Below are 22,231 nucleotides of genomic sequence, written 5' to 3' on the forward strand. Positions count from 1 at the left end.
CTGTATAAATATTTTAAATATCACAATGCAGACTAACAACCCACTCGATTTTTAAGAGAGGAAAGATGTCAAATTCATGGCAATCCTCACTGCTGGCTCTTTGACTTTGTGAAACTCAGGATGCACAGACATAACTAAACAACTGCAGAACAAAGGATTATGCAGAAAGGAGGACAGTTACAAAGAGGGAATCTCTCTTGGGAAAATGGGCTTTAAATAAGAAAACTCACAACAGAAGACATTTTGGGAGACCAACTTTATTTGCAAAAAAAAAATTGAACACGTCTCCTGTTATTACACTTATTCTTTCAATGTACATATGATCTTCTGGACATCCACATCAGAGCGGTTAAAAAAGAACGATGGTCAGGTTCTTCAGGACGTGTCCATTGTATGCACAACTTCCTCCACCATTTCGAGTTCCAGTGGAGTAACCGACTGTGTTAGGACTCCTGTTACACCCCTCCTGTACTTGTAGTTGCCTTGCCTGAAGGGACAGAGAAGATGCAATAAATCTCTACAGCAGAGAAAACAAAACTTTCTGAGCACTGGAATTATTTCTCTTATTGAGATTCAAAAGTTGATTCAACTTTGAAGACTTTTATTCTGAATTTTGTTTTTGAACAGGGAAATACTAAAGGAATCTGCAAATAATTGGTTTCAACTTCTCTAAAGCTGTGCTTATGTTTCCAAGTCAGGGTCCCTTAGTCCATGCAACCTTCAGTCCCAACACAGAAACAGTACTTTGCAAAACTAGAGCCATCTTCAAAAGTTGCTATCCAATTTGTGCAAATGCTGGCGAGAAATAACAGAAGCAACAAAACATCTGCACTGTTAAGCAGATGTTATTTACTTATAGTGAAATTCTTGTATAAAACATCCAAGAATGGGAGGCTTATTAAACAATTAGGGTTCAATGAGATTCTAAGAATGCTGGGGGAATGTTTTGTTGAGAGCAGAAAGAAATGCAGTCAGATCAATGATTTATGTTAAATAGAGAGAAAAATATCCATTCTCCCAATAAGGTGGGAAAAGACTGAACTAAACAACTAGTCCGCCTTCCTCAAAGTTGGTCAAAGGATCTATAAATAACAGGCCGTGGCCTTCTCTTCCTCCTTTCAAGGGGGGGGGGGGGGGGTGAGAGGGCATTGCAAAGTTAAAGCTACGAAGCAGTCTGTGCAATCCTTGTGAAGTCTGAATCAGATTTTGTCCTGTGACATATACAATGTATAAAACAGGCCACATGGAAAATAAATCATTCTCATTCACTAATGGTACTGAATCAAGTACCTGCCTGCATATTAGCTATTCAAGTAGATGTTGAACATCTTATCTTCCCAGAGCAAGGAGCACTGGCATCCTGCTAACATTCCTCCTGCAAACAAATTAGCTGGTCATTGACCTCGGCCTTTCTCTGCGACCATTCTGCTATGGACAAAGTGCCTGTCACTGCAGTCTCTTTACCAATAGAATGTAAAACTAATGCAGTACACAAATGAACAAAGCCTTTGGTAGGACATTTTGATGCATCTGGGGAGGAAAAATGAGGTGATGCAGAAACATGAATGAAGAACATGAATGTTCTTTAAAGCGGCAGGACGAATTGAGAAGGCTGTTATAAAAGCCTACAGCATCCGCGGCTTAGTAGTAGCATCGAGTTCTAAAGCAAAGAAGTCATTTGCAGAAATAAACAGAATGCTGGAAATATTCAGGCCAGTGAAAAACAGATTTAACATTAAGTCCATGATCTTCAGCTAGAACTAGTAAAAGTTTGGAATCTGATATGTTTTACGGAGTAGAGAAGAGAGAAGAGAACGAAGGGAGTCTGTGATAGGGAGGGGATGAAGAGGGACTGATCTGTTTGGAGACAAGTGAAAATAGGCGAGAGAGGGACAAAGGCTAACACCAATGCTGGAGCTCCAATTCAAACTGGACAGACAAAAACCTGCAGATGCTGGAAATCCAAAATAAAAAAAAAATGTTGGAGAAACTCAGCAAGTTAGGAAGCATCTGTGGAGAAAGAAACATTGCAGGCTGAAATATCTTTCATCAAAACTGACTAGCTCAGATAAACTGGAAAGGCTGATTACCCCTTTTAAATGAAATGATTATAGTGGCCAATACTGCGCACCACAGTTTGTGAGGCTTGCCAAACACTCACAGGTGGTGCTGTGAAGTCTTATCAAAATAGCACTAATTCTGTGGAGAGAGAGGCTAGATTTCCCTCAGAAAAAAAACAAGGAAGAGATTTAAGAGAGATGTTCAAATTGAGAGTTTTAAGAGTAGATGGGGGAAAAGCCCCTTGCGCCAACAGAAGGGTAAACTCGATTGGGTTAAGGTGACGGAATTGTGAACTCTATGATAAAGTTGCAAAAAAAGTAAGTCATGTTGCAGCCATATAAAACTTTGGTTAGGCTGCACTTGGAGTATTGCATGCAATTCCAGTAGCCCCATTATAGGAGGGATGTGGATGCTTTGAAAGGATGCAGAAGAGGTTTACCAGGATGCTGCCTGGATTAGAGGATATTAGCTATAAGGAGAGGTTGGGCAAACTTGGGTTGTTTTCTCGGTAGTGTAGGAAGCTGAGGGGAGACCTCATAGAGGTTTATAAAATTATGAGGCATAAGTAGGGTAGATAGCAAGAATTTCTTTGCAGGGTAGAAATGTCAAGTACTAGAGTGCATGCATACAAGGTGAAAGGGAGTAAGTTTAAAGGAGATATGTAAGGCAAGTTTTTTTTTTACACAGAGAGTAGTGGGTGCCTGGAACGGGCTGCCAGGGAAGTGGTAGAAGCAGGAATGATAGTGGCATTTAAGATGCTGTTAGATACATGAATATGCAGGGAATTGGAGGGATATGGATCGAGTGCAGGCAGAAGAGATTTAGTTTAATTGGGTATTGTGTTCGGCACAGACATCGTGGGCTGAAGGGTCTCTTCCTGTGCTGTACTATGTTAAAAGATTGTGTAAAAACGAACAAGTGCTTACCTTACACCCTTTTTATTGGCAATATCATGTGGTCTTAGGTAGTCCATCTTATTCTTTGTTATCACACACAAATCGATGTTACTCCCGGACCCGAGGTCACTGAAAATTCCAGCAGCAATGGCATCCTGGACAAGCTGCTTTGCTTCTTCTTCCTGATGGAAAAGTTTTGGGGAGGATCACACTGAGTTAAAATTATTTGGAAACCGTTAAGGATAAAATTTGTCTGCCCACAAGCATTGGATTATGATCTCTGAAGGGAAAATTGTTTCTCTTCAGTTTCAAAGACCTATATGCAGGCAGCAGCTATTTGCAACTTTCAGTGAAGGGCAATTTGAGGCATTTTCCTGCCCAACTATCAGTCAGTTTCTGCATTCTCCACCTTGCATGCATTAATGGGCATTACAATGAAGCAGCAATAGCCCCCTCTGCTGGGAAAAACTATAGAAACAAGTTTACACACATTTCCAAAATGTAATTCCTTGGGATTTTAAACTAATTGAGGATTTTCTTTCTGGGGACTTTTCTAAACCAAGCTCACGATGTGGCAGTGTATGCATGTGGTAAGGCAATTCTACTTTTTGGAAATGCTATGATTGAAATTTTAATTCTTTAGAAATACAGTAAATTACATGTTATGTGGCAATATGCCTGGAAGCCACAATTTAAAAGAAAAATTACAGGAGACTTAATTAAGCTTATCTTCCTGATTTTGACACATTCCTGGTGGATGTTTGTTACTTTAGTCAAGAAATGCTTCCATTCAACCACAGTGCCATTTTACACCATTAACAGCCCTGAAAGTTTACCTGCACCAAAGAACCTGTGCAATTTCACAGAGTCCACTCAGATGATGCAGCACTTATATGCTGTGTGGTCATGTAAATATGAAGAGAATCCTAAAGCATTCTCAGCAACAATCAACCCACTCCCTCAGCATTACATGATAGTTATTAAAAACACATTCATATTCCACAGGATTAGCCAAGACTTTCATCTCCGAGTGATTTGTTTTGGGGGCATACGAGTCATTTAAATTATTCAACCTCCTGTTTTTGCAGGTTTATTTGCTTTTTATCTCCTTGTATCACAGTTTTTTTTCCTAAACGAATGAAAAATATATCATCCGGTACATAATAAGAGCCTCAGCTCAAATTTAACAAACTAAATTCCGTGAAGCTCCTCAATAAGCCATTTGGCAGATACTGCAGCAACCACTGGTGCTGATATTTGTGGCCAACACCAGATATTAGGAGGAAAGACACAAGGCACCGTGACCCCAAGCTGTCAGGCTCGCATTCTTTAGAAAAAGAGGCCAGTGATTAGGAAGAAAATTGATTAGGATAGATTGCTTACTCTGATAAAAGATTCAAATGCAGGGGAAGGAAAATAAAAAATAAAACAGCAGGAAAGAGAATTTACCATCAGGTGAGCTTTAAACAAGACACCAGATCAATACATCAACACTCCTTATTTCTTCATCTGGATCACTTGCCGGTAAGCTGTATGGTGCTCACACTATGTCTAGGCTTTGCCAACGTAAAGATTTCTCTCTCTCTCTCTCTCTCACACACACACACACACACACACACACTCCCCTTACCAGCTCTGATATTCCACTGCATACAGAACTTTACAGTTTTCAGTATCTACTGGTTCTGTTTCCTAGTGAACTGAGTTTGAAATCCACATCTTCACTCAACCCTGCCTCACCATTCTGAGCCCTCTCATTGTATCCTCTGGTCTATTCAATCTCAGCCCCTCTCCCATCCAGACATTCGTGTAACCACAGCACAATATCTACACAACTAATGAGATTGAAAAAGACTATGTTTAAACCAGGGAGGGTAAATTCCATTTCATTGTGAAATCATGTACAGAAAGCAAAACAAGGGAAAGAGATCAGTCAGAAAGGTTTGAAAGTTTTAAAGTCTCCAACAATACGTTATTGCACAATGCTCCCTGACCTGCTGAGCATTTCTAACCTTTTGTTTTATTCCAAACTTGAAAATGATTTGCAATGACAGAAGTGGATTGGCAGCAACCGAGTTATCGCACAGACGTTAATTTGCAGTTACGTAGACGATCCTCTTGTTCCTCCATTTTACCTCACATGCATACTTGCCAGAAGTTACTGTCCAATTTACATCCTTATTCTTACCACAAAATTCGGGCAGTTGTACTTTTGTGAATGATTAGTGAGGCAAAAATAATGCCATTAAATTAAAGGCAATACACCTCCACAGCCAGGACCCAAGTCAGAAACCGTTTAGATGGTCAGTTTCTTTAAGCATGGGAACTCTCAGCTATACGACTTCAGGCAATTTTTAAAATGCCCATATAACAAGTTTAATTTAATTAAAAACACAGAAACTTCTTGCGTCTTTCGTACAGATATCATGCATAGAGTACTTGAACACTTAAGCTGAGGGGGAAAATTTAAAGGTAGTGTGCAAGTTTTTGTTTACACAGAGTGGTGGGTGCCTGGAACAGGCTGCCAGGGGTAGTCATGGAAGCAGATACGATAGTGGTGTTTGAGAGGTTATTAGATAAACAGATGAATATGCAGGGAATGGAGGGATATGGATCACATACAGGCAGAAGAGATTTAGTTTAATTCAACATCATGTTTGGCACAGATATTGTGGGCCGAAGGGCCTGCTCCTGTGCTGTAGTCTTCTATGCATGTTCTAACATGCTTACAGAAAAAATATTCACTATGTGAACTCAGTGACTTAGAACACAGTGAAAACACCCAATTGCCTGCAATAACATACTCGAGGCAATGCCATTCCCGCAAGCTCAAGCGCTTTACCTTAAAGGTGCCTGAATGGAATGATGTGCTGCAGCACAAGTCATCTGTGACAAGCAGCCTTTACAGCACTATCTGCTCACTTCCATCAGACCATCACAGAATGTGTCCCTGGGCTCTTATGTGCAGCTCGATTTACTGCCAGATGACAAATGAGCTGCACTTGCGGGAAGTGTGAAAAGGTCTACACCAGTCATGTAACGGTCACCTCAGCGGCATCATAGCTAAAGCAATAGCAAAAGTCATTAAATTGACCACTAATAGCCATTTTCGGAAGGTACCAAAGGAATTAACACCCTGTGAGATAAATAAAAATCTCAGCATGTACTGCTAATCAACAACAGTGTTTGATAAAATATTTATAACTCTGCCAATCTGGTGCATTTAGAACAAGCAGGCATTCTGAGCATTGTCATTCTAGAAAATGATTTATACATTGCTGCAATACTGAACTGCATGTAACTTGTGTTTCTGGCCATGCAATCCGAGATTATACAAATGAGTTTCTGACAGTTGAATATTGCTTCCAGGCTCATTATCTGAAGAACTGCATACCAACAGGAATTGGAGCCCATCAAGAGCAGATTCTGGTTCTTTAACAAAAAAAAAATCTTGTCAGGAATCCTAAGCTGGCAAGCTATCAATTCACAGGTACAAACAACAGTCGATTTGGAGCATCAGGAATTTCAAACAATCACTGAGCTGTGAATTTTACCGCACACTATTTAAGAGGCAGTATCCTCAAAGAAAAACATAATTTTAAAACAGACACAGAGGAAAAATGACAATAAATTTCTGCTGCCACCTGCAAATCCCCAAGTAGTTGGTTGGCCATAAAATATTGCCCAACCAGGGAAAAATTCTTGGAGACTTCCATGCTAAGTATTACTTCAGTCCTGATTTAAATGAATAATGATTTAAAAATATAAAAAAAATTTAATTCAATAACATTTAAGTTTAAATGGAAATTAAAATTTATCAAATTGAAATACATCTTTTAAAATAAGATTTCTGCAACCAATTTATTCTATGAAATTATTAGACCGTACACCATTTTCTGGCTTTGTTAAAGTGGCAAATTATTTAGCAAAAGGACTTTCATCAGTACCAGATCCAGCTCCCTATTTACGAACCACAGCCAGTGTTAGTTCTCCCTCCGTCATACCAAAGTTCTAAAATCTCTAACAGAGCACATTGTTTTTTCCCTCTTTTTCTGCTATTTCTCAGACTGTGAATACCACAGAAAATGTTCAAAACACTCAGCAAGCCAGGCAGCATCGTTTAAAAAGGAGAATGTGACATCTCGGGTACAGTCCTGCTTTTAGAGCTGCGAAAGGTATGCGTTTGACGATAAGTTTTGCCTTCATCTGCACTCCCACTCCTGATAGATGCTGGCTGGCAAAACAGTGTTGTCAACACCAGAGAGAATGGTAATGATTTTAAGTACTTTAAACCATATGGGTATGAGTGGGTAATCCTTATCTATGCTAACTGCAGTGATCCTAAGTTGTGATTTTTACTTTACAAGTGAAATAACATTTTTTTATTACAAGTTAAAAAGTAGATACATCTTCATGGATCAGACGATCCAAACCACTGGAGGCTACAACATTGCAGCTTCTCATCTCTCTTGCATTAATGTATGGCTGTTTTCCATCATATTTAACAAAAACAATTCTCCAGAGCTGGGCCCAGTAGTCTGCTTTGCGATCAGCAATACTTCATTTTTTAAGAACTGTGAATTATAGTTTATTTTTCATATCAATTAAACTACTAAAACAGTGGCACCTTTTAGTCACATCGCAATTAATATATATTAACTGTTAAAGCAGTTCCTACATCTTCTGTGACTAATTTGTAGTCTCCATGATGACTACACTATGCATATTACAGAAATATGCACACAGTCTCTGTAACAACAAATGACCTATAGTTATAGGAATATTAGAAAACAGAAATATCTAAACAAAGCAAGGTATTTAAAATTTAGAGATACTTCTGGATTTATCTATAAAATTACCCAAACGTCAAACCAAATTGCTTTCCACTGTTAGTCTTGGTTATTTGGAAAAAAAGCCAAATGTGATTACAAATTTAAACAAAATGTCTTTTGCCCATTGACCTAACAGTTCTTACATTAGCCATGTTATTTTTAATGCAAATTTAACATCTGCTGCCTCTGGAGCATTAGGATCATTTCAAGATACGTCTGACAAGTTTAAATGAATTCATTAGCCATATCTCTTTCAAATAAAACTGATGGGATTACAATCATATCAATGGAAATTTAAAATGATTAATTCACCATTAACAATCACTTCACACACAAAAGTGAAGAAAGCAGCTTATACCAGGAGAAAGTACGATCTGGGCTAACATTCATCTTTTATAAAAAGACAAAAAGTGCTTGTACTCAAAAATAAATAAAAGTAATGTATTCTATAATCCAGCTCTGTTCACCATTATTCAATAAAATATTGGCTTTAAGCATCCCTGTGGGAAAGGACAATATATTCATAAGTCTTTTTAGGAAATGGCACTTTGCTTGCTCGAGGTACTGCAATGTAATTGTCCGAACAGTCAGGACAAGAGACTACAGCTACGGAAATAATGACACAATAATCCAAGACTCATGACTTTTTTTTAAAAACTGCTTTGTCAGAGTATTCACTGAGACACTAATAGTCTTGCTTTATCTCCATTGCCTGCTGTCTTGATCTGGTAAGCAAACCTCACAGCAAGCGGTCACCTTCGCATGGAGTCATTAAAACTTAAGATGTCAGCTGGTGGTACTAGCCTGCGGACTTCCACACCTGAGCCCTGTGGCAGGCTGTTTGGATCACTGTCAGTAACAAACACTGAATTCATATGCAGCCCGTCATTACTCTCCGGTTTTCGCATCTGACAGATGTGGACTAAATGAGATTGATTAAACTGTGTGCATTTTCAGATAAAGTTTCCAAGTTCACAGCAAAACTGTTTATTTTTATGTCTGCTCCTAAGAATATGAAAGAAATGCATGCATGTTATTATGGCATGATGGTTTCATTTATGGTTCCCTCTGCGTGACACCCCCACTACCACCCCACTCCTCACATCTGCAGACTGCCTTCAAACTACGTTCCATTGCAACGTTAATTGTGCAAATGTAACTGTTACTAAAAAGGGAAGAATAGCAGACTGTCTATAAATAAGGGAAGTCATTTAGTGTTCGAAAGCAAACATTTTTGCTGCTTCCACTTTAGACATTGAAGTTAAAAGACCAGCTAACCCTACAATAACTGGCAAGTGTAGAAATCCCCACACACAATGCTCAGCCTGCTTAATGAATATCAGCATTTTTGGCAGAACTAATCTTTCCTCCCTTTGCCTGTGCATAGATAAGTGTCTCCTTCATTATCACTTACTATCACTTACTTTTATTTATCCAAATTTAGCAGCTTAAGTATACAAAAAACAAATAGTTGAAAATTTCTCAAATTTAGATGTTGCTATGAAACCCTAATAGTTCTGAGCATCAATAGTGATATATCTTAATTCACGAAATTACATGGTCTTACATGTAAAACTAGTACAAAATCATTGAAAAATATATTGGCTTCAGTCTTAGATACATTGAACCATAACCTACTTTGGTAGAAATTTCCAGAAATTTACCACTCTGGGGGAAAAGAAATCTCAGTTTGTTCCTAGATGACCCTCTTCCAACAGACTACATTCCCTTATCCCCACTTCTCCAAACAAGTTGAGGTTATCCGTTCCTTTCAGAATCCTGCATGTCCCAATGAATTCTAAACTCAAGAATAGACAGATCTTATTCAATCCCTAATAATCCCCTCATCTCAGAAATCAAATCTAGTAAATCTTTACTGCACAGTCACTCAAAGCAAGAATATCCTTCCTTAGGTAAAGAGGCATTAGCAAAATTCAATTTCAAGCTCAGATTTGTTTTCTAAACCTGGAATTCCGTGTTTGACTACAGGGCCTTGATCAATGGGAAGACAAATTTAATAGGTTTCTTTGTAGTCCTCCTTTATTAGGCAAATTCCAGATGAAATCGCTACCAATAATCATCTTTTTTTGGGAATAACACTTCTTTATTCTTTTGCATAAGGAGTGGACATTTATGGTTTTTTTTTACTGACTTCTTTTCTCAGTTTAAACAATTTTTGCTTGACGATTATGTTCCTCATTTCCTTGGCCTTCATGCCCTGGTAGCAATCAGAGTCAATAGCTACAGAAAAATAGACTGCTTGGCATTTGTAGATACTTAGCCTTTAAAAATATCAGATGAACGAGAGGCTCAAGTAGTTTCCAAAAGAACATGTAGCTTTGTTGTTTTGTAGGATGCGAGGGTATCTCAGCTTGGGCCAGCATTATGTCCATCCTCAACTACTCTGGAGAACGTGGTAGTTGGCCACCTCCTTAAACCACTGCAGTCCTTCTGGTGAAAGTGCTCCACAGTACATTTGGGTAGGGAGCTCCCGAATGTAGACCCAGCAGTGATGCAGTAAAGGCAGTATAATCTTAGACAAAGCCACCAATAAATCAGTAAATTTTTGACATTCACTCTAAGGCCACACTAGTAAATGGCAGAAATTAGAAGATCAAATCAACTTCAGCATATTTTGCACTTTCAAAGACTTCCAGTGGACCATACCCAGGCACTGCTCATCATCACTGGACTTTCTATTACTATTATTACACCATTACTAGCTTTCCCAGTAAGCCTAATCTCATTTACCCAGCAAGTCAAACTTGCAGTTGCAGCAGGGCAAACATTTCATAGTCAACAGCCAGATTCGTGATCAATTTTATCCTTGCTTTGTGGTCGAAACATGTGAAGTTTTTAACATGTAGCAGGGTAAGGGTGGGAATGCCATTTAAAGATCAGATTCAGTGCTCTCAAATACTTGTTGGGTTGGACATGAAATTACATTTTACCAGAGATGCCAGCCCAAATCTAATTCCTCCTGCTCTCACAACAAGATATGATTAAACATCCTCTTGAGGTCACCTTGTTTAACTGCAGAAATATCCAGAGATGTTAAGTATCAGGAAGGATCAATTATTTCATATCCAGGCTACCAGACTCAAAGAAAATAAAGCGATGGAAAACTACAAAAAAAACAAAATAATAAGACAAAAAGATAGATTAAAAATGACAAACCAGAAATGCATTATTAGAACTTTGCACAGACAAATATACTGGTAAATATTGGAAACTACCGAGAGTTTACTGATCCGAGAAACATTTTCTTACTGTGTAAGATGAGATATAAAAAGCGAAGTACATTAAGAAACAGGAGCACTGGATATCTATACAAGGTATAGTGAGAATGTTTCATTCCTATTTAAGCCAGCTTTCTCACATAAAATTGCTTTAAACCAAGCAGGGAAAAAAAAAATCAACATTTATAAACTGTAGCACCAAAGCACAACAATATTCACATTCTAGTTTATAAAAGCACTGTGCTGTAATGCTTTCCCACTTTAGTTGTTTAAAGTAGATCCATAGCTGCCCAGATGACAAATTAATATCATTCTACAGTCGTTGTTTGGTGCTTGGCATCACAGTACTGAAGCCTATGGGCCCATCAGGGCTGAAACTGCTCAGATCTTCAGCAATCCATAAGTGTCCCTCTGGAGGCCAGTACCAGCATCAGTATGAAATATGATACCATAAATCAGGCTGCAGAAGTGGCACTCGCACACATCACCATCTATCTCACCACTCCTCTCTGAAGGGTCTTGGGTAGAGCTTATCTTTCAGCAGAGCAACAAGGGACCAGACAATCAAGCAACTGGCATTGACAAAGCATGTGCAGCTTACATCTGAAGACTACAACTTGGAGGCTGTGTAAAAAAAAAACAGGTCCTGCTGGTACTGCCTTGCCTTGGGCACCAGCAGAATTGGTGGTGGCATGTCTTCAAAAGGCAGAGCGCCTGAGTGCATGCAACCCACAGAAACACAGGAAGCCTCCGGCCTCTATTCCTTGAACTGGAGAATGTTCAAAGCCCAGAAATGTAACTGCAGGGCTCAACAGCTGCCATCACAAACCCGAGATGGCTCCAGTTTTGAGTAGTACTCAAGATTCATGCAAAAGAATATTTCAAGTTGCCATTATTGCCTGTCATGGGTTTATAAATATTGCTCACTATCTGCCGTGCTGAGCTTCTCATGGGACCCTACTACGTGACAACATAAGAGAATGAAAAATACATGCCTGTTCTTTTGAAAAATCTCACTTTCACTTTGCCGACATTTTATCCATTCACTGATTACTTTAACTAAGTAGATTTAGTGCAGCAGGTATCTGATTTTATTTCCAATGTATTTCAATTGCAGTCTTAATTATGCTAGCTTAATTACTTTCCAAATGCCAATTTACAAGTCGAAACCAGAGGCTGCAGGACATTTGCCGTTGAATTGTACCCCTGTGATATGCTGCTGCATGTGTACCCTATAGCCACTTTAGTCCCGCTAAGGCAGTCTGACAATTAGTACAAAGGGGAATATTGTTAAAAGAAACGCACATTGAAAACGCAAAGATGAAAGACCTAAAAAGGCCACAATTCCTCAAATTCCTCAGTCCCCTTCCCCCTTAAAACCTGCACAACTGTGATGAACAAAAGCGTAGTTTAACACCACACTCAAAGGGTGCAATGTGCCGTTTTACAAAGCTTGCTTGCTCTCTAATTTTTAAAAGCCAGTCTCAAACTGAAGTAGTGAATGTGAAGTAAATCAGCTTTGCACATTTCCTCCCTACTGCTGGGTGCTCATGAATCATATTTCTCAACACTCAATAGCAAAAGGAGAAAAGGAGCAAGAGCATGTGTTGTACCTCAGTCACTGAATGATCTGCAGCTAGCTAGGTAAATAAAACGTACAACTCCCCAGGGCTCAGTGGATTTGAGCACTGCCTCAGGGTGGATCTGAACCATAAGGATCAGAAAGTCTGTGACCAGTTTCGCCCTCTGTTCCAACAAGGCTTTACAATTTCCCTTAGCACTCCAGGTGGGAATAGGGGAAAAAGGGAATCATCCAAAGTCTCACATGACTAGGTATTGAGTAGGCACTCGTTTAGTTGCCATGCCCCAGTGTTCGAATTGCAAGAGTGCTTACACTTCAGGGAGAAAAAATTAAGAGGACATTAAAAGCAAGTTAAATAAAATGCAAGAAAAATTGATTGACAAAAAAAATCAATTAAAATTAGCAAGAAACAACCTTGGACTTGGAGGAACAGCCACCTTAATGAGCCATGTTCACACTCTATGCTGCCAGCAGAGACTGCTATAGTTTTTAAACATCTCTCACCACATACACAGGGAAACAGCTTACTCACTGACAGAGCAGCTTTAAAAACCCAATGTTAACAAGTAGTTTAATGGCTTTGAAAAAAGCAACTATTTTTAAAATCATTACCTGCTTGGAATTCAGCCATATATAACATCCTTCTTTACCTGTTAATTACATACTTTTCTAATATGTTGAGTGTTACTACCCGACATGCACTCATATTAAGACAGGTGAAATACCTTATTATCTATGAAGCATTCATATTTTTGAACCCTTATTCCCAGATACTGAAGTGTAAGATGTTTCCGTTTATATTTCTTTTGCGTAAGGCTGGAAAATCTATTCCTTGCACTTGTTGGGATGCCTTCATGAGCTACGTAAACCCCTGTATATTCTGCCTTTCCTAGTACCGGGTAAATTGTCTGAATCAGCTTACCCAGACATCATGCCAGGATTATTTGAACACAGTTTATGTTTTTTTTAAGAAAGCTAATAGTCTCCATATATCAGACATTATGCGAAAAGGGCATAATTTCCTGTTCCTGGGATAGCAGACTTCTCCAGAATTCATCACAGTCTGACCAAGTGTGAATACACACACAAATCATTGTGCTACATTGATTTAAAAATAGTTAAGTTTATGGGGATGGTGATGGCCATCTTCACTAATGTCCAAACCACCAAACAGCATTGGAAAGTACAGCTTTCATCACAGTAAACAGTCTACATACCAATGATTGCATTCCACAAGGATCTTTCTCCATAGATAGATGCACACAAAATTTGATGGGTGTACACTATGCTGCTTGAAAACATCGAGGAGACTGGATCAACAGCACAAAAAAATCCTTTAAGATGCCCAAGAGTATGTAATTTTTTTAAAAAAATTTAAGAAATTCTTTTTCAACACTAGCTTCACCACACAACCTCAGGAAGCATGAGAATTCATTGTGGCCTCCAAAACATTATACAGAAACAAACTAGGAATGGCCTACATGTAAAAATATATTAGTATTTTTACAACACTCCTAGGAAGACCACTCCTGACTTCGATCAAGTGCCATTGCACATCAGTGTAGTTCAGGACTGGCAAGTCAGAAGATTACCAAATCACAGGTACAAACAAATGATAATACTCATCCCACTGAATAAATAATGTGCAAACTTGGTTAATAACATGTCAGCAAGTATACTAGTGCCCCAAGATCTTGTAGCGTTTTTGGTACAATTAGACAATGGGGTTCTATCTCAATGTAATTTTGTTCTTAGGATCTCTCTCTAATGAAAGGTTTCTTCCCTAGTGACTCCTGTTCTCCATCTACACCCAAGCTCATGGAAATGAGCAGGAAGCCTTCCCAAGCTGCTGAAACTCTTAATTACAAGAGCTGGGGGCAGAGCACTGGTGCAGCTGGTAGAGCTGCTGCCTCACAACTCCAGCGACCCAGTTCGATCTTGACCTCAGGCGCTGTCTGTGTGGAGTTTGCACGTTATTTATGACCTTGTGGGTTTCCCCACAGGAGCTCCAGTTTCCTCCCAAATCCCAAAGACATGCAGGTTGAGAGGTTAACGGGCCGCTGTAAATTGCCTCTAGCATGTAGGTGAGCAGCAGAATCTGGGAAGGAGTTGATGGGAATGCGGTGCGAATAAACGGGATTAGTGCAAGATTACTGTTCATCAGTGCCAGGATGGCACAGAGTCGGTGGGCCTTGAGGTCTGCTGCACTGATGTACGTCTCTATGGCTCTAGCTGGATGAGAATGGCCAATGCACTCTCTCTTGATAGCCATGAGGAAGTCAGAGTCACAACAGCGCAGAAGACAGCCATTCTGTCACTTGGGTCCATGCCAGTTCTTTGCAATTCAGGCAAGCATAAGATACAAACAGAAGCAAGGGCCAACCAACATCTTGAGCCTGCTCCTCTATTCAGTAATATCATGGCTGAATATCTAGTTCAAGTCTACATCCCCCTTTGACCTCCAGCTAAGCTGTTCCACTAAACTGTGACATTACACAATGTGATCAACGGATGCTGTGGAGGATGGGAGTGGATGACAGCACAGCACCCTTGCCAGCTTTCAGCTTACTGACCCGAAGCCTATACACGTAACAACTCAAGTTATGGCATGAACATCAATAGCATGGCTGTTAAATAATCATCTTCAAATCTCAAAACACTATGCTGAAGCAATAAATTGGGAAATTGATGACTTTCCAAATACCATTCTGAGTGCATTGCTGATGTGTCAGGTACAGAGAAAGTCTAAAGATTACAATTATTTTTACAGATTACTACAGCTCAGCTTGAAAACAATTGTACTTTGCAGAATGCACATAAAAAGTTATATTTCATTCCTACTGAACAACAAAGTGCTGAGGAAATATGGTGGCTACACACCAAGTATCTGCAGAAAAAAAACTCTCACAAATTGCTACAACTTTTTTGTCTGTGCAGCCTACGTGAACGAAGTGGAAAATATACAAATCTGCCAAAACCTATAACTAACGTGCTCATAGTTGAAAACAGAACCAAGACATGCATTGCACAAAAACATTTAGTTCAAGGCATTTATCTTGATGTATTTTAAAATTATACATGATATAGTGACATTAGGGTTTATATTAAAATGTTTCAGTTAACCATTTATACTTTACAAGACCAACTAAAAAAGGCCATTTAACCAAATGCCCCTAACAAGACACATATACATCTCGCAGTAAGAATACTCACTTTACTCTCCTCCAGGATCAGTAGACCAGTTTCTAAGAAATGACTCTTACTTTTCCCCCAGTTTACAAGTTCCAGATTATTTCTCTAAGTTAATAATTTCCAACAAACAACCCAACAACTCTGCATTTCACAGACAGCTCTGTCATGGTTCCTGCACGATTTGGAAATTGTTCCACAGTGCTTATGATCATCTAAATTTACACATACAATTGTCTTCAATACTTTTCATAATCAAACAACCAAGACCAATAAGACCCGATGTAGGGTTTTGTCCCGAAACATCGACAGTTCCTCCTACAGCCCCCTTCACAGATGCTGCTCGACCCACTGAGTTCCTTCAGCAGATTGTTTGTTGCTCCAGATTCCAGTCTACAGTCTCTTGTGTCTCCAGGGCCAGTGGAATGGTGGTCTTCATCCCATGGAGAGAGGAGGAAGTGGAGATATACTGAGCTCTGGCAAGAACCCACCTGGAGTACAGAATTCAGTTTGCAGGGAGCACAGGACTTGAAAGGGGATGGCTGCAGCTTGGATTCAGCACAATAATAGTCAAACTAAATTAAGAATTGAAAGCACACTGCACAGATGAAGCTTACATTTTCTTGAAATAATTATCTGACTTTAATGTTTGAGTTTTTAAAAAGGATTGAAGGGCGTCATAGACTCGATAAAGGAACATATTTTAACTGGTAAAGAGTCCAGAGCAGATCAGAGCTTGGCCATTCCAGAAGCACTTTAGTGTGGTGGAAATCTGGAACTCTTCCTTAAAGAGACAAATTACTGAGAACATTTCAAGACTGGGATTCATAATTTTTAAAATGTAAATATGTATTAATGTAGAACCAGAGTAAATGACTGGTTGATAATCAGTGCAGACTCAGTGAGTCAAAAGGCCCATTTCTGTGCTGCATCTCTCTATTGCTCTGAATATTCATACAGACTCGATGGGCCGAATGGCCTACTTCTGCTCCTTGTGATAACTTTACTGTGAGGCACGAGTATGAAGGGTTTATGGGTCCAAGTCAGGTAGCCGGAGTTAAGACACAGATGAGGAGTGATCTGGCTGAATGGCATCACAGGGTCCATCGGTGGGATGGTCTACTTCTGTTCCCTAGTTTCCGTCAAGCTACTTCCACAGCTCATTCAAATGCCAATACAGAACAATGTACCACCTTTAGCCAAATCTCCTAGATGGCTGTAAGTGCCTGCTGCCCAGGCCCCGATTTTCCTGGCAATTTTAAATCCCTCTGCTACATACACCTATGTTAGTAGCACATTACAATGTGACAACCTTAATGGAGCTTTACACTTTTTCCAATACTGATGCTTATAGTACATTATTGTAGAGCTTAAATTATCCAAAGTAAAACATTTCTTAAATTTTAACATGTCCACGCCTACAAGTGACATTCACACTCAATCAGAGAGCATCTCATCACATCCATTTCATTCACAAATTAGGGTACAAATTAAAGATTATTAAACTATTCCTCCCAATTTAAGACTTTGGTAAAATACTTGAGATAAAACTCTTGAAAAATTGGGATGAGAATCCAACATGGCCCCACCTATGGAAGGAAACATCCTTGGCATCTGGAACATTTTTGCAAAATTTCTTTTATAAAGACCCTTTAAATTTGAACAAGGCCAAAGTTGAAATATTAGACCTATAGTAACATCATACAACCACTTGGGTCTTCGATCTTTTCTCAATGCCAAGTTCAGCTGCATTAGGCTCACTTTCTAAGATTCTTCTTTTACTTTAATATCCACATCCTTCTTAGAAAACACAATGGAACGGGACATTTCACCATCTAGAAATTGTTTTATAGGAAAATATACATGATGCTCACATCTTCCCATTCACCCCCTTTCATCATAGAAACATGGAAAACCTACAGCACAATTCAGGCCCTTCAGCCCACAAAGCTGTGCCAAACATGTCCCTACCGTAGAAATTACTAGGCTTACCCATAGCCCTCTATTTTTCTCAGCTCCATGTATCTATCCAACAGTCTCTTAAAAGACCCTATCGTATCTGCCTCCACCACCGTTGCCGGCAGCCCATTCCACGCACTCACCACTCTCTGAGTAAAAAACTTACCCCTGACATCTCCTTTATACCTACTCCCCAGCACCTTAAACCTGTGTCCTCTTGTGGCAACCACTTCAGCCCTGGGAAAAAGCCTCTGACTATCCACACGATCAATGTCTCTCATCATCTTATACACCTCTATCAGGTCCCCCCCTCATCCTCCGTCGCTCCAAGGAGAAAAGGCCAAGTTCCCTCAACCTGTTTTCATAAGGCATGCTCCCCAATCCAGGCAGCATCCTTGTAAATCTCCTCTGCACCCTTTCTATGGCTTCCACATCCTTCCTGTAGTGAGGCGACCAGAACTAGTTGCAGTTTATTTCACATTTGTTCAAAGAATAATATGTCATTCTTTTTGCAGTCCATACTCTGTCAAGGTATTTCCTCCCATAACCTACAGTGTTGAACTAAATTTTTAATTTCATTGTGCATCTAAACATTTCTTCAACAGTAGGAAAGAAAATTGTCGTTCTGCTGTGCATGAAGTACACAAACAGGTGGGTAACAGAGCACTCCAAGTTCCCTCCTTTGGGATAAATTCAGTCAACAAATATATAAATGTTTAAAAAACTGCTTACACAAAGCTGTATGATTCCTTTTTGCACTCGGAAATATTATAGTACTAATAGACAAGCTATTCCATTCATCCTCAACATTGCAAATATTTCATTGGCCAGCAGAAAGAAAAACCTATGAAATGAATTTCTGCAAGCATTGTATGTGGCACTTGGTAACAGTGATACTCTTGCTACAGACAACTTTTCAATTTAGCTTTTAAAGTTCTTAACTTGAAAAGTTTCTTCAATGCGACAAATAACCTTCACTTAAGCTAGGCAGTCCTTGTCATGATGCTGGATTATCCAATGGGAACTGAGTCTTTACCAACTCTGTTTTATTCAGTGGGGGAAATCATTGCCCCACCACCCAGACCTTCTGAATTTTGTTTTTTTTAGAGAAAGCAAAAATTGAAAATTTAACAGAAATACACGTGACCTCAGATATTGGATCAGACACAGGACCATTCCATCACTAACTTCTGTCTCTATGTATCTCCCATGCAACTGTTCTAGGAATTCCATGCCTATTAAAATAAACAACCTTAAATCAAAAAAAATTGTCAAGCTCTTCCATATCACCTAATTTTATAATGCAATTAACCCTTTGCAGCAAATGTTTCTGCCCTCTTCCTAGATTCTTTTTATTCTCTAGCACGACTTCTCCTTCAAGAGAGAGCAGTCACTTTCAGAATATTTTTCCTGTGATCTATACAAGCTTGGAGATGGCATATGATTTCTGCTTTACTACAAAATTGCTGTAAGCAAATTCTGTCCAGTATAAAGGAAACAAGTGCAAAACTCTTGCACTGTATTTCTACATCACCAAAGAACCTCTCAGAAGCTTAACATTAATGGAACAATTTCATACATTTACTCCTTTGTAGGGAAAAGAACATTTCCTCCAGCCTCACGAGATTTGCTGATTTTATATTGATCTCCTCCAGCTCTGCAACCTGAGTTCAAGTTAAATACCATTACATCCACATGCATGTCTGTCAATGCTCTAAAGACATAGATGTTTCATCTCTATTTTATCTCCTCCAATGAACATTTTCTTTTGATGATTAAAAGAAATCACAAAAATATCTTGCAGCCTTCAGAAACTTGCAACCCTCTGTAAATTTCAAAATAACTACTTCCACCTTCATCAGTTCTTGCTTATTGCCCTCGCTAGAGGAATTAAAGTTGCAACATCCCTCCAAACTATTTTTAAAAAGCTTCACTTTCTATTAATTTCTCCATAACTTGGCTCTTTTCAATTTTCAACATTCATCATACAAATTTTGGAGATGATCTTACCACATAAAACCAAAATAACCCAATACATACTATATAGTAAAAGCAGATCCAGATCCTGTGCCTCTTATCACTGAAATTTAAAGGTTCATTTTCAAACAATGTGCTTTGATCGCTTTTGAGAACAGGAATTGGAGAACTGAAAAAACAACACCGAACATTCTTTCCTTTTATATCAACTTTGAATAAGATCAGCCCTGTTATCGACACTCTCTTACCTCCATATCCTGTTTGTATCGATCTTCAAATACTGCCATTGCTGCCAAAGACCCAGAACCTGTGTACAGATTAAACGCATTAAAAAAGTCAGGAACTTCCAAAACTCAATATAAATGCGAAAACATTCTGGCACTTTATTATACTTACATGTAGTTAATTGCATAGATATTTCTAAAGTTCATTAGCAGATTGCTAAATGTAATGTAAACTGACAACAGCACAACTTACTTCCCTTCCAATCTAATAAAGCAATCACAAATTCCTGTGGTTACCTACATTTTTTTCAATTTAGTGAGGAAAATGACCTTCAGATCAAATCAGTCATGGTCCTTCCACATTTGCTGTCTAGTCAGTTGCAGAAGATTTAGGAACAGATGTGTTGTGTTGGTTGCTGTTTGCAAATAAATGCAAGTCTGCAAGAAAGTGGGAGCATATAGGATGAGCATTCAGTGTGTTGGAAGGATTTTCTTTTGGGAAAAAAACATCACGGTATTGAATATCTTATGGCAAGCAGCTATTAGAACCTATGCCAATTACAGAAATTAGGAGTGGATTGAAGAAAAAATGCAAGCAAATAGTATTAAAATAAAGCTGCAAAACTCAGCGAGTTAACCTGTATCTGTGGAGAGAGAAGGTCAAAATTGAGGTGACAACCAACACCAGAACTGGCAAAATTTAGAAATCAATTATCCTTTAAATTGCAGAGAATGGGGAGAGCTGGAGGGAACATTTGTGATAGGATGGAGACCAAGAAAGACTGAATGACACAAGTGGTGACAGTGCCAACTCAGAGAGGCTGGTGAAGACTTGTTAATCACAATCTGTCTAGAGATGTAAATAGAAGATGATGTATGAAAACAGGAGGAGAGAAAGAAAAAAAAATCCTGGATTTGTAAGACACATGTTAGAGAAGCAAAACGCCACCAATGCCAGAAATCTGAATTTAAAACAGAAAACACCAGAAATACTTAACATGTTAGGCACTATTTGTGGAGACAGAAAGAGTTAATGTTTCAGGTTGATGGCTGTCCATAACTGGAAAGGCTGGTTATCTGAAATTGTTGAATTCAATGTTAAAGCCCAAGGGCTACAATGTACAAAGCTGGAAGATGAGATGTTGTTCCTCAAGCTAACACTGGTCTTTATTGGAGCAGTGTAAGAAGCAATAGACACAAGAGAGTAGGAGTGCAATGGAGAATTAAAGTGACAGGGAACTGCAAGCCAGGGACACCCTTGATGCAGAACACCTCTGCTCAGTTAAAATGGTCACCCAATCTGCATTTAGTTTCCTCAATGTAGAGGAAAGGACATCATGAGCACTGAATGCAGTACACTAAACTGGAAGACGTACAAATGTGTTTTGATCCCAGGATGTCAGAGGGGGAAGTGGTGCCGTATCTTCCACACTGGAGGCTGTCAATGAGGAGGGGAGTTGATAGAGTTACAATAGTGAACCATAAGATCAGGGAAGGAACCTGTCCTTTGCAAATCTCAATGGGGAGGGAAGGAGAAGATGTGCCTAGTGATGGCAGCACATTGAAAGTGGTGGAAATTATAGAAATTTATTGAATACGAAGGTTGGTCGGGTGAAAGCAGTCATCAAAACTGATATGACTAAGCAGAAACCAGGAGAACAGAATGGAATCCTTACAGGGAGCTAGGTTTTGTACTGTATATTGGTAGCTACTGCACCCCCTGTGATGGGGATGGAGAAGTCAAGAAATGACACAAAAGAGTCCCAGAGATGGACCACATAAAAGTAAAAGGGACCACTTCCTCTATGACACCCTAGTGCACTCTTCCATCTCCACCGCCAGCACCTACCCCCCTTCTCCCAATGCCATCCCATACAATGTTTGCCCTTTCACCATATGCAGCAACTCAAACACCCTTCCCAGAAGCAGCAATTTACTTGTACCTCTTCCAACCTAGAATACTGAATATCAGAAACCAGACACAAATTGACTGTCAAACACTTCCATTCAGTCTGCAGGAATGACCTCAAACTTCCAGTTGCCTGTCACTTTAAATCTCCATCCCCACTCTTGCCTTTCTGCCTTTGACCTCTTACATTATTCCAATGAAGCCCAATACAAGTTCCAGGAATAGCATCTCCTCCACTAAAACCGTCAGAGAATTCAACAATTGCAGATAGTCAGTCTTTCCAGTTTGTTTCATAACTGGATGATGACCCTTCATCAGGAGGTTACTCTGATTCTCTTTCCACAGATACTACCCGACCTGTTG

At 39.3% G+C, this 22,231-nt stretch overlaps 1 protein-coding gene across 1 annotated transcript in view; it reads right to left on the minus strand.

Annotated features, from left to right (window-relative positions):
* Positions 1-244: 244 nt before the first annotated feature.
* Positions 245-22,231, minus strand: part of psmb7 (proteasome 20S subunit beta 7) — a 50,483-nt gene continuing 28,496 nt past the window's right edge. The window contains exons 6-8 of the mRNA XM_052036942.1: positions 19,984-20,042; positions 2,988-3,139; positions 245-487 (exon numbers count right to left, since the gene is read on the minus strand). Of these exons, the coding sequence (XP_051892902.1) occupies positions 376-487; positions 2,988-3,139; positions 19,984-20,042 (323 nt within the window). The 3' untranslated portion in view covers positions 245-375. The remainder of the gene's footprint in view (positions 488-2,987; positions 3,140-19,983; positions 20,043-22,231) is intronic.

Source organism: Pristis pectinata, chromosome 23, assembly GCF_009764475.1.
Source record: "Pristis pectinata isolate sPriPec2 chromosome 23, sPriPec2.1.pri, whole genome shotgun sequence".
In the NCBI taxonomy this organism is placed as follows: Eukaryota; Metazoa; Chordata; class Chondrichthyes; order Rhinopristiformes; family Pristidae; genus Pristis; species Pristis pectinata.